At 40.9% G+C, this 13333-nt stretch overlaps 1 protein-coding gene across 1 annotated transcript in view; it reads right to left on the reverse strand.

Annotated features, from left to right (window-relative positions):
- Window positions 1-13333, reverse strand: part of GDF10 (growth differentiation factor 10) — a 38217-nt gene that overhangs the window by 13481 nt on the left and 11403 nt on the right. Inside the window, exon 2 of the mRNA XM_086921787.1 lies at window positions 6319-7220. Coding sequence (XP_086777913.1) covers window positions 6319-7220 — 902 coding nt within the window. The remainder of the gene's footprint in view (window positions 1-6318; window positions 7221-13333) is intronic.

The raw sequence follows: 13333 nt of genomic DNA on the forward strand, positions 1-13333 counted from the left end.
ATTGGCTGGACGCCTGGTCAGCTATGAATCAGTAAATACTGAACTACTTTAGGCAGTGAGCTTAGGTGACTGAAGAGCAACCTCGGCACACTTTGTGGACAACAGGGCTCCCTGGATGCCAGAACTGAATGATGTCAAGATCTATGTGATACAGTGGCAATAGCAGTCTAGACTGCAAGAGTAATAATTAGGTAGTCAGATGAGCAGTATGGAATGAATCTGTCCCTAGAGCATCCTCACCTCCACCAACAAAAGACCATGGGCCCTTTGGAGCTTCCCTGTACCACTGTACACACGGTACACCTTGCTTCTCTAGGGCTTTACCCCAAACCCCTTCTTCAATGTACTAAAAGTGTCTGAAGATATCTTCTCCATTTTGATTTCCAATAGTCTTGGAACTGCAAGCAGTAGCCAAAAATGTAGACTTCTGCCCTTCATTTAGTCCACCAGTGAGGGATCCACCAGTGTGAAAATATGGCAATCATACCATGGCATTCTCCAGACAATGGACTATTTGTTCGTCCAGTAACACAACTTATCCAGAAATTTCTGAGCCACCACAGACTGATTTGCATATGGCCATGTCTGAACGGGGGTGTCAGAGTGGGATAAAGGACATTGATGGATTAAACCCAGATCTGTTGACTGGGTGTGAGTGTTTGATTGGTTCAGATGCTCCGTCCATCATCACCCCCTTTTGTACCGCTTTGTTCACCATAAGTTGGCAGGGTATGCTCAGACGTGAGTCCCTTGCTCACTTTGCCACTGGATTCGAACAAGCCTGGCTGAAGACAGCTGTAGTGCCAGAAACCGGTCCTAGGAAGCTTGTTTCCGGTCCAGGTATGGCATGGCTTGGCAGTTCGGGCTGGACTGTTCCCATGAGGCACAGGGTCAGACTGATTTGCATATGGCCATGTCTGAACTGGGGTGGCAGAGTGGGCTAAAGAACGGCGATGGATTAAACCCAGATCTGTTGACTGGGTGTGAGTGTTTGATTGGTTCAGATGCTCCGTCCATCACCACCCCCTTTTGTACCACCACAGGATTTGTGGCCTTGTCAGGTACCACAAAACCCAAATTGCAATTTCCAGAAACCCGTTTACCAAGAAACTTTTTTGTTCTACTTTATTTTAACTATATAGGGTCATATGCATCAACACATTTCCCCGTAGACACAGAATGGGCAAAACCCATTGATGCATCTGGCCCGGTCTCTATACACTGTGGCAGAAACCACTAGTATGTCTTGAAAAAACCCTCATAGATTCCACTGGTGCTTCTGTATATACAGTCCATCCCAACTAATAGTCTGAAGGTTCTTAAAAAAAGAATACTTTTTTCTATAGACAAGAAGACACAGTAATTCAACTCCTTCAGAGAGATGGTAAAACGTACCCATGGAAATGAAGGCAACGGCCATTATTTTAGCTTAAGTCATGCTGTCCTAAATAATACATAGTTGAGGTCATATCTTTGGAATCACTAAAGCTACATACATATGTTTTTAACTCTTCCTCATCTGACTGCTACTTTATCACAAGGTGCTAACAACTCTGATTGAAATGGGATGCTTCATTGTGTGTGATGTTGCTGTTCTTACATTGTACCTGGTCTCAGCCTTCACGTCGCATCACCAGGACTAGGACTTCCCTTCTCAACAAGTCTGTCCAGGCGAATCCGAGAATTTTTGGAAGTCGAGCTTCCCATCTTAGTTTGCGTACCCAGCATTCAAGTCAGTAGGGGCCACAAGAATGGTAATGCACTAAATATGAGTTTTTACATAAGCACATTGCAATAAGGAAATGTTGATTAGTGGCTCATAGTTACGTCACTGAGGGTTTACTCTGTGAAATGTGGCATTCCATTGAGTTGATAAATGATTTTCAGGAGCCTTTACTCACAATTTAAAATAGACTCTGTCAAGCTTAAGCAAAGAACAGGATAAGTGATTTTTGTGTAACACTTTGTATGGTAATATTTTTCTCATCAAACTAATGAAAACTGTTGACAATAATAAAAACTAATGAGTCATTGATGTAGGCATTCAAAATTGAAAATGAGTCTTATTCTGAGCCTTATGTGGCGATGCTATGATTTTATATTTCTTAGGATATAAAAGTAAAAACAATATGTTTCTAAAGCTTCTTATATGCTACTGTAATCTGTATGAACAGATACAGTTTTAATGAGTGCAGATGTTATTTTTGTAGTTAGGAACAAATGCTGTCTCGTCCGTTCTACTTTTTCATGGTCCGTTCAACTTTTCTTTGTACCCTCAAAGTCTACCAGAATGTGATTGGTGCTTGTTTTTGGTGGCTGCTGAACGAATAATCTGAAAAGTACTATGAATGGTTGTAAAGCGATTTGTGCATAAAATGGAACAATCGGAATGTTGTAGCAAGTGGTGGTGAAAGTAGTGGTGTGCTGTGTGTCAGAAAGTGGTGAATGTCACTGGAGATAATTTTGTCAAGCAACAGATAATGTATGTGGCTTATGTGTGGATTTAGGTTAATAGTGTCAGGGGCTGAGAGTAAGTGGATGAATGATGTTGTAGATGCCTATGGCTTATGCGTTCCTATTGTGGTTGACATAGTTTGGTGTGGGTGTAAGGCCCTGAGTGAATGTCTTTGGGTGAATGGTTGAACGGATATCAAGGGATGTCAAGGGATTATGTTTGCTAGTGAATATGTGTGAGCGGTGTGATTGTTGGTGATGAGTGATGAAAATTGCTCACTATTGATGACTGGTTTGATTGATTGTGGGTTAATGGATGTGGAGAGTGATGAATGGATTTGCTGAGATGGACTGATGTTATGAATCAGGTTGTGAATGGGTAAGAGTATGAAATACAGTGATTGGCTGGTTTGAAGTGTTGTGAGTGATGTTTTGAATAGTTCAGAGAATAAAGGTTTGCGGCCAGCTGGTTTGTGAGTGACTGAGCAAAAGCTGGACTGTATCTGATATGAGAGGTTGCGGTTTACTGTTGTACTTGGCTATGAGTGGGAGTGTTTTCCTGATGTCAGTGGTTGAGGGTGAGGTTTTTTTCCGCATGGCTCCGGATAAATGGTGATGACAGCTACATTAAGATCTACTCTGGTTGATTGATGTTATGTCAGGCCGAGGGAGAGTGGTGTTTGCATGATTGACTGAGTTGATGTTTGAGAATTGTATGAGTGGATATGTGAGATCATCACTAGTGTTTTTTGGCTGAGAGAGAGGGGTGCTGAGAGACATACTATGAATTACTGGGGTGGCTGTATTATGTAAGGCTATGTGCATGTTATGTTGTTATTTGCTTTTAGTGAGTTATGATGTCTGAATCATAAGTAGAGTGGAGCTTAGCGATGGTGAAGATGAAAGGACAGTGTGAAGGAAATTTGGAACACTGAGAGCCTGCAAGCGAGTGATGTTCTTTGAGAGACTGGGAGTGAGTGGTGTTGTAAGAGAATTGGAGCCAGATGTACATGGCTTTTTTCTGTTCACAAATGACCGGATTCACAGAATCAGGCCATTTGCAGATGCAACAAGGCATTTTTACAAAGGCCTAGTTTGCAATTCGGTAACCTGTCACCAAATCTCATTTTGGGTTTGCAATTCGGTATCAGGAAGGGTCGTGTTTAGGGTGTCCCTTCCTAATGCTGAATCACAGTGGTATGTGTGAATGTTTTGAGACCAAAATGTGGTTGCAAAAAATTTGCATTTTACCACCCACTTCAAGTCGGTGGTAGCGCATTCTCAAATAGGAAGGAGTCCCCACGGGACCCCTTCACCTTTGTGAATGTCTGCAAAAACATTGTTTAATAGAAGGTAGTAGTCCCAACGACCACTGCCTACTCATTAAACATGAAAAGAAAACTTTTCATTTTATAATGGATCACAAACCAAGACCTACCTCATGAATATTAATGAGGTTGGTCTATTTGCTACCCAATGGGAATCGCAAAATGTGCAAAGCCACATTTGTATATGGGTCTTTGCGATTGCCAAATAGCAAATCGCAAAAATCAGCTATTTCATAATCGCAAACGATTACCTGCGTACATCTGGACCATAGTCGATGACACAACATGGACACAATTCAAACGCAAAATGTCACTTTTTCGTCTTTCATGAAACCTCCAGTTTAAAATAAAAGGATAACAAAAAGAAACATGCCTATGGACTACGGCTGAGATGAACTCCACATGCCTGTCTCTTACAGAGTCTGTAACCTGAAAGTAGGCTGTTTTGGAACTTTCAGTCTTAATAGTTTGTTTATTTGCCTAATTTAAGATTTTCTTTGTCTGAAATAGTTTTGTTAGCTACAAAGATATTGTAAAATATTCTTATTGCTCTCTTATCATGCATTTCACTTTGCCCTATGGGCGTAATCATTTTAATTTTTGTTCTTGCCCATTTTTTCTTTCCTCAATGGAAAATTATGGGAGTTCCTTAGAAATGCTCCGTTCTGAGTGCGCTTTGTAATTTGTGTAGCTTCAAATAAACTATATGTTTCTCAAAATATAATAATATTATTGGCAATTTATATAGTGCACAGCAAAAGAAAATGTAATCACCTTTTGGTTCAATAATGGCAACATTGTGAAGATGATCCATTTAAGTGCATGTTTACAAAATATGAATTGTAATAACGGTTACTTAATGAAGATTTACAATCCAATGTATTGAAAGAAAGCACTTCAAAATGTAAAGGAATGTTCTTTTTTAATTTTTAAAGATTTTGGTCATACTTTGGAATGCTATCTGTTGTATGATTAACAGTGTGAGTATTTAAATGCCTGGCGTTTTCTTTATCTTGCGAATAAAACAGGCCTATCTCGGCTCTCTCAGAGTTTTGTGTTTTCACATCTCTGAAGATATGGTGGTAAGTAGTGTTGTCGCCAATGTCCGTGAATAAATGGAGGCGTGTTGTGTGAGGTGAGTGAAAACTGTTCTCTTTGACGTCACTGCTCAGGGTGGCTACCTTGAGGCGAGGTGTTTAGCAGACTTTAGCAACCAAGTATGGGTAAAAGAGTGTTGTACAATTTAGATATGTTGTTTTCTTATTTTCATTATATAGGCACAAGGCTACACTGAATACATCTTTCTGAAGTCACCGAAAATGGAAAGGTGGTGTGGTGTTAAGAGGTGCTGTTTTGAAGAATTTTTACCACATATACCACGAACCACTGTCATGTTGTACCCCATAATATTCACGTGGTACCCCACAACACTCACACTGCATCACATGGCACTCACAATTCACTTCACAACACTCAGAGGGCACCACACTATACTCACACCACACCATACAACCATCACACTTTCACTTCACCACATACCACTCATACTGAGCCATAGAATGCATCCAAAGCAAACAGGTTGCGCCCTCTGCACTCACATAATGTCTCATATTAATCATACATCCCCAAATCCGTCTCGCCATCCACCACACTGTGCACAATAAGCCTCCTGTCATACCCATGACTCAGGTATTGTGTCTTCTTTCCTTTGTGATTCCATCTTCTGTTCGGTAAGATATCTTCAATGTGACTGGGCCACTTGGAGGAGTGTGTGAGTGAGTGTGTGAGTGAGTGAGTGAGTGAGTGAGTGAGTGAGTGAGTGAGTGAGTGAGTGAGTGAGTGAGTGAGTGAGTGAGTGAGTGAGTGAGTGAGTGAGTGAGTGAGTGAGTGAGTGAGTGAGTGAGTGAGTGAGTGAGTGAACTTGTATGGCACAGCATTCTTTTTTTTCTAGTTCAAAATGATGTTATTGAATTTTTGACAGAGGAAAAACATAGAATACATACAGAAAATTGAAAATAGAATTCATTAAATTACATAAAGCTAACTAAACCATTCCATACTTTAAATGCTTTTTATGGCATATAGGAATCCATTTCCTGATAGTGGCATTGCAGTTGGCACCCTTGGTCTCTGAGCAGCATAGAAAACTTTCCCTGGCAATGCATCACAATCCTGCTAGCACATGCATATTGTCTCTGAACCCTGCAGCACTTGTCAGCCTATTGCCTTTAGTATTACTGAGATGTTAATAAATTTTTCAAGGATATTTGCTTCATTTTATTTAGATTCATACTCCGCACTGAGTTGCCAGTGGAGCTGCTAGACGTTTTTCTAATATTACATGCAACAAAGTCTGATACTGCATAGAGTATTCTCTTGGTATTCCAGAGTAAGGCAGTGTGAAGAGAGAGAGAGAGAGAGAGAGAGAGAGAGAGAGAGAGAGAGAGAGAGAGAGAGAGAGAGAGAGAGAGTGTGTGCGCGTGTGCGAATGTGTGCGTACGCGTGAGGGAGGGGTGTGTGAAAAATTCATTCTTACCTTCGGCATCGGGAACTCACAAACCCCTGAGCAGTAATATGCATCAAAGGACTTGGGCGACAGGACCCACTCACTCCATCCGATGTCGGCAAAGTCTACTTTCAAGTACCGTCTTGAGCAGAATCTGGGCTCATTCCATTGTCTCCGCCTCGCTTTCTTCATCGTTTTGTCATCAAAATGTAGAATTCCTGTTTTCCGGCGTGACTCTGTTGTCTCATGGCCCTTTTTCCTACGTTCCCTACGAGAAGTTCTAGGTTTGAGGGACTGGTAGGTGCTTTCCCATAGGTCATGTTTGCTGTAGTGATTTATGTTCACCTCAGGTAACTCGTTATCATGTATCGATCCCTGGGTGAAGGCCTCGCGTCTCACTCGCGTGTCTGATGAAGTGTTGGGGGGGTGGTTAGGATCTCCCCCACCAGATGGGAAAGGGTCATATCTCTGGAGAGTTAAAGACACACTGTTGGGTTCAGAGATGGCCAGGTCATTGGCATAAACCATAATGTATGGCATGTGTGTAACCGCCTGGTGGTTGACACCTATGGAGCTGTCGCTGAAGTCCAGCTCAGCAAGTAGCTGGAGCTCACCATGTTTTTTGCTGTCCTTGATAATGGGAGTAATGTCTTTCATGTGCCATGTTCCCCTTCGCTGTGGCATCAAGGTCATGTTCAACTGGGTAACACCCAAGCCTGAACTTGGGGAAAGCCTTTGAAAGGTTATGCTTAGCCTCGGTGACTGGGCGACGTGGAGCAGGCGGCAGGAGGGCTTTTTGGAGCGTTTGCAGAGGACCTCGTTAGGTCGCAGGAGTTTGTCAAAGAAGAAGTGGAAAGTAGCTGTAAGTACCATCTCTGATTCCTGCAGGGAAGAAAGATTGTACCGATACACAACCCGCTGGTCCACGGTTTCTGCAAATGAATTGGGAAAAAGAACCTTTACCAGACTGAAAATGGGAGTGATCATTCAATATTGCATAATTCACTGCAAGATTAATGTCATAGCACATGTATAGTTTCAGTAGTAATTCAATATTCATGAAAAATAAAACATGCAAACAACTAACACTATTTACCAAAGCTCCACATATGATCAAAGTAGATAATATTCGGGTATTCCCCATTCATTATAAATATTTCATGAAACGAAAATAATTTATTCTCATATCTACTGTTTATAATGAACTGGTGGGAATTATATTTTCATAGGCGTATAAAGTGGAATGAGATACATTTTTGTATCTCTTGAACAATGAGAGTTTATATAGATAGCATGCTGAACCGCAAATCGCAAGTACCTAATCCCTCATCTCAACTATACCTGTCTTTATGTAGAACGTCATGAAATATGTTTTGAACACATCTTTATGTTTGCTCCCATATCCGATACTAACTGAGAAAGTATTCTCAAGGTACCAAAAATACAACTTCCTCAGATGGATCAAAAAACGAACATGTTACTATATCAGTGTGCTTTCTTTCAACTATTTTACACCTTTCTTGTGTCTCTTTCTGTGTCAACTTTTGGTAGAAAAAGAGTGTGTGTTCTGGTGCAGTTTTTCTTCTCTAGCTGCACTCTACAACAAAAGTAAGGATTTTTTAAGGGGGTTGTGAAATAATTTGCTCCTAGGCCGAAATAGTCATTGGCAACAGGAAATTGTCCCATATATGTTGTAATCTCCTACAGTCTGTACTTACATTTTGATTTTATTTAAACACATCAGCTGCCTAATTCCAGCAAATTGCATGCCATTTCTAGCTCAAATAGATCAAAAGTTAAAGCAAATTTACAAGTGAAATGCAAAGCATCTTCTTCTCTGCCTAAATTTTGCCTGTTGATTGGTGTATTAAGACTTCCAAGAGGCGATAATCTCTCACAAATGTCTTAGTTCCAAGTGTAATTTTCTGGGGAGCTTCTCAGCTTTTTCTTTTAGCAGGTCTACAAGAAAAAGTGTTGGGGACGGTTTACACGCTAGTTTCAAAGCTGCTTCATTGGGTGTAGGCTGGATGATTCAGTAAGACCCTGCAAATAAAGTGCTCAACAAATAAATATTTAGGACTGGTGTGCCAGGAGATTGCTTTGTTTGTCATTATTGGAATTTGTGTATGCTCATTTATTATTGTAAATTCTGTTTCATATTGGTCATCAGCTTATTGCCACTGGTGCTTATTGGGGAGCGCTTTTTCTCTTTGTTGTTGGCAAGTGATTTCCTGATGGATGAAGGGCGTTTTGCCTTTTAATATTGTTTTAAACATTTGTTAGTAATTTAATTATATTTGAATGCAGTGCCCAGTTCTATGATTACTGAAAATATATAAAAGACACTACAGTTGTTTTACTTAAAAGTTGCTGGGCAATTTATTTGCAGGGTCGGACTGAATCATCCAGTTTGAAGTAGCTTTAGCTGGCAAGTCCCCCCTTTTCTTGTATACATTTATTCTGTGGCCCAGCCTTGTACCCGCTTTATACGGGCCCAATCCCCTTTTATGTGTGATGGTTTTTTAAAAAAGCGCAGGAGCAAAAATCTAAGAGATCAAGGGATTTATCTCTGCTTTTTTGGCTTTAAAAGCCATGAAAGCGGAGATAAAATTATCTCCCTATCAGCAACAGGGTGCTAACACACAAATTAGCATGTTAGCACCCTTTTTCTCTACGCTTCCCCTTGCATCTCTAATGAGATGCAAAGGGGGCGTTCCAAAGAAAAATAATAGGAGAAATGTTGTTAAGCGACATTTCTCCTATTATCAAGGATATCGCTAACCCTGTTAGTGATAAATAAAAAGCAGCGCTCCCCGTGGTGAGCGCTGCTTTTTTTACACCTGGTATTTTCCTGACTTAGCCATGATATCCTATGGAAGGTGGATATCATGGCTAAGTTTGTGAGCCCCTATCATCAAGCTAACACCAAACTTCGAGAGATTATCGTTGGTTTTCCAGCGATAATCTCTCATTTGGCAGTTAGCGCGAGGATTTTTATCACTTCTGAGATAAGCGTTGCTAATAGCACGCTGTCTCAGTGATAAAAATCCACGCTGCCCGGTGATAATTATCCTAGCGCTAAGTGCGCTTAGCGATAATTATCGCTGGGGCTTGATAATATGCTCCCTAGTCTCAAGGGCATTTGGAAGTATGTAAAGTAGTACTCCGGTAGTATTCTTCTACTCGCTCGTACGTCTTTGTGAATTAGCATCAATACGTTTAAAATGAGAATAACATTCGAAAATCCAAGGAATTTGCATATTTAGCTAGCACAAATAGAAAGGACTAATTCATTTCTGTAAAAATACTTTTAAAACACGTTGGCCTTCTTTCCACATTCATTTCAAACAAATAGTTGAACTAAAGAAAAGCAATTTCAGATTTGAAACAAATTGCAGTCCAAGTAAGTAAATCCCATGTTGGTGTTACGACTAAGAATGATAATATGTTTTTAGTACTAGGTAGCAATGCTACAGAATATTCCCCAAATATTTAACCTTGTGTCCTACTCATATAATCGTTTACATAATTGAAATTTTCATACTGCACTATTGAACCATCATTCACTTTAGTCGGCTTTGCCTAATGTTGCTGATATAAGTGTTTTTTCAAGAACTTGGCTAATCATTTTCCAAGGGTGCATTTGGCAGGTTTGTCTTTGAATCGTCTTTGTTTGTTCATGATTTACACTGGTTCTAGGTGTCCTATTTATTTAGATTGAGTACATCTTTGCACACTTGTGAAAGAAGTTGTAACACCCACTCCTGAATCAGGGCGTGCTGGGATGATGTGCTGAAGTACAAGCCCTTCCTTTTAAGCTCGTGTGATGCAGTAGCTGTTTTGTTGCGTATATGTACATTGTATTGTATTGTTTTGTAATTGCATTTATATAGCACTTACTACCCCTGACAAGTCGTCAAAGCACTTTTTCTGCGAGTAGCACGCTACTCCAGAATCCAAAAAGGATTAGCGGTGAATTAGTATAGTGAAATATGAAATTCATTTGAGCGGTGGATATGTTAGTCTGGGATTTCGATAGAGAAGGATAGTGGAGGGATAGAAGAGGAAAAGGTTCACATTTATATAGCGCTTGCTACCCCTGATGAGATGTTGAAGTGCTTCTCGGCGAATCTCTGCGCCTCAAAGCACCTCTCTCCTGACACTAAGAAACAGTTTAAACAGCGAGAGCCCCACTGTGGGCTTTACAATAGGAAGTTGCAACCAAAACACAAGACTGAAGACACAGGAAGGATGGCAACAACGGCAAATGCCAATTTCATGTCAGATGTTACAGCTTCAGAATTTTCTACAAAATCAACAGCTGCTTAACCGATGTGTAAATGAGTGACCTATATAGAGGTTGAAGATAAAATAATGTATTTACCACCCAAAAAAATATCTTTAGACGACTTGAAGTCTTGCCAGAGTATTCTCCCTCTTCTTAGCTAAACTAATGGTTGGGATAAACATCCTGAAGTCAGTATAGATAACCCTGGGTCCTTGATACAATGTTGGCAGTACTTCGTTTGTGGTGATTAATGGTGGGGCCCACCAGCGCTCATTTTTACGGAAAAAGATATTTTATCATCATCAGACTTTGACCGAAAGTTATAGAGAGAAAGTTAAAAAGAAAAAAAAGGAGGTAGTGACACAGGAAAATAGTGACAAAGATAGAACGTGGGGATGGAAACGAGCTACAGAGATAGAGAAAAAAGTACTCCTGAGGAAGAAAGAGGCATGAATGAGGTGGAGTCAATGCCAAGCAACCTTGTTGTTCCTCAACCCTGGCTGCAGCAACTTCATCAGTGGGCTAATAGCTGGTGGTTAGTGTCAGGGCAAAAAAGGGACTGAGCCCAATCTGCTATCTTCTCATAATTGGCACTATTGCTAAAACATAATCATGTGAAATTTCAGAAAATGTATTATGTAAACTGCAGATCCGTCATTTAGTACTATATTTTAGCATGAACTGCATCCTTGTGTCAATGTTTGACTTGAGGACACATTTTACGGTAAATATATAGCGTGTAAAACAAAAGTGACACGAACAACAGACAGTCGCGTTCTGGCTGTTTGTGTTATTCATGGGAGCTTGTGGTAACAGTTTGTTGCTAATCGCTTGCAATTACACGTCCGAGGAAAATAGCATCATTTTAATTCCTGAAATTGCACAAATAATGCTGGGATATTTTTTTTATTTTGTACTCGCCTGGTTTGCACAATTTTTAAATTCTAAGACCAAATGACCCCTTAATGGACAACACTTGTCCCAAATCATGTTAAAGTGTAATTTGTAAGTTTCTCATCTACTAATTAAGTAATGATCACTCGTATACGATGAATCAGTCATGATCATTGTGCTGTATTCAAATGTTAAGTACCTGAAGGTTTAATCCTAACCAGGAGCTGTATTATTCATACCTGCTTTGTGCACTCCTGTTACACTATGGAATCACAGAATCGGCTACAGATGCTTGTGCGGTCCCTTCTGTAATACTTATTGTGCAAGTGCACATCCAGCGTTATCTTGAGAGAGAGGGTGTTGCCTCCCTCCCTACTATGAGGGCATGGCCCCATGCAAATAAGGAAACCACTTTACCTATGTGCAAACGCCTTGGTACAGACATAGGCACAGAGGCAAGAAGGCCCTTAGGAGGAGCACCGTCAGAGCGCCACAAAGTGGTTGGACACTTTAGTGCATCCCCTAAGGGCAGCCCTCTGGAGAGGGCAATGAGGGTCCCACGGATCCTCAGACATCACCCTGCAGGTGGGTGCAGTCACTCACTGCACCCGCTTGCAGGTTGATCTCTGTACCCTCCTTAACCCCTTGGGCGCGGCCGCGATTCTGCGCCTGTGCGGCCGTTTTAAACAGTGGGCGGGTTCATGACGGCCCCCAGCCGTCATCAGCACACGAGCACCGTGATGCATGAAGGCTGGAGGCCATCATCAGCATGGAAGGGGTTAAAGGACAGGCAGTGTTTGCCTGCTCTGCGAAACATGGATCGGCGTGTAAGCAGCCACTCTGTCTTTCCCTGAATGCACTGCCCCTAGGGCACGGGCAAGTCCACATATGTCCTGGAAGCAGCATATTTATGATAAAAGCACACACTGTGACAACCAGACCTTTAAATTCAAATGTATATGTTGAGCCAACAACAAAACCACAAAAAGAATGTAAGCCTTTATATAGCATCACATTAGGCGTCATCCTACTTCGAACTTAAAACTGATCAACAGCAGTAAACAAAGATATACCAAAGTCAAAATAGAGAGATAAAAAGATTTCAGTATGAAAATAAGTGGAGAGCTTCCTTAATATTCAGGCCATGCACTAATTTGTGGAACCATAATGGTGCTTTTGGCCTCCATTTGTCCTAAATTGATTCTGTTTTTTCTTCCTGTGTTATTGGTTTGCAGCCAAGTTCAAAGCATTACTCAGGGTTTGTGGGAAAAACACTCTACCAAGTTTGCTTATCCAAAAGCCTGTGTCTGTCACATATGTTTATAATATTGTTAAGAGAAAAAGTAGCTAAAAGGCAGTGGAGCTCTGCACAGGATGAATGGCAAATACACAGTCAATGTGTGATTGGAGTAGAAGCTGTGGTCCGGAAGCAGAAGGCAACTGTCATTGCAAGAAGATGTGTTATTCATGAAAAGGTGTGTCTTCAGCTCTGGAGAAGGGATGAGGTGGTCCTGATGGATACATGGATGTTGCATAAAGTAATTGAAATTGGATAAATGCACAGCTGGTTAATAGAACTGCAGTTGTGGTATTTAGTCAAATTTTATGGTGCACCGGAAGGTGGCGTCGAGGGTCCAACGACGTCAAGTATACATAGGTTGAGAAGTGAGACTAGAGATACTCTAGGGTCATCCCTTCACGGGCACACAATTGGTTGTCTTCCCGCCGAAAGAAGACTTTCACTCCAATGATTCATTTATTCACGTATTCTTTATTTCATTAGATTTAGATGGTGTTGATTTTAGGCATAGTTTGTTATCCTTTGTTATATAATTCACATATATTTATGCTTCAGACATTGTC

Source organism: Lissotriton vulgaris, chromosome 5 (genome assembly GCF_964263255.1).
Source record: "Lissotriton vulgaris chromosome 5, aLisVul1.2, whole genome shotgun sequence".
NCBI classification, from domain to species: Eukaryota; Metazoa; Chordata; class Amphibia; order Caudata; family Salamandridae; genus Lissotriton; species Lissotriton vulgaris.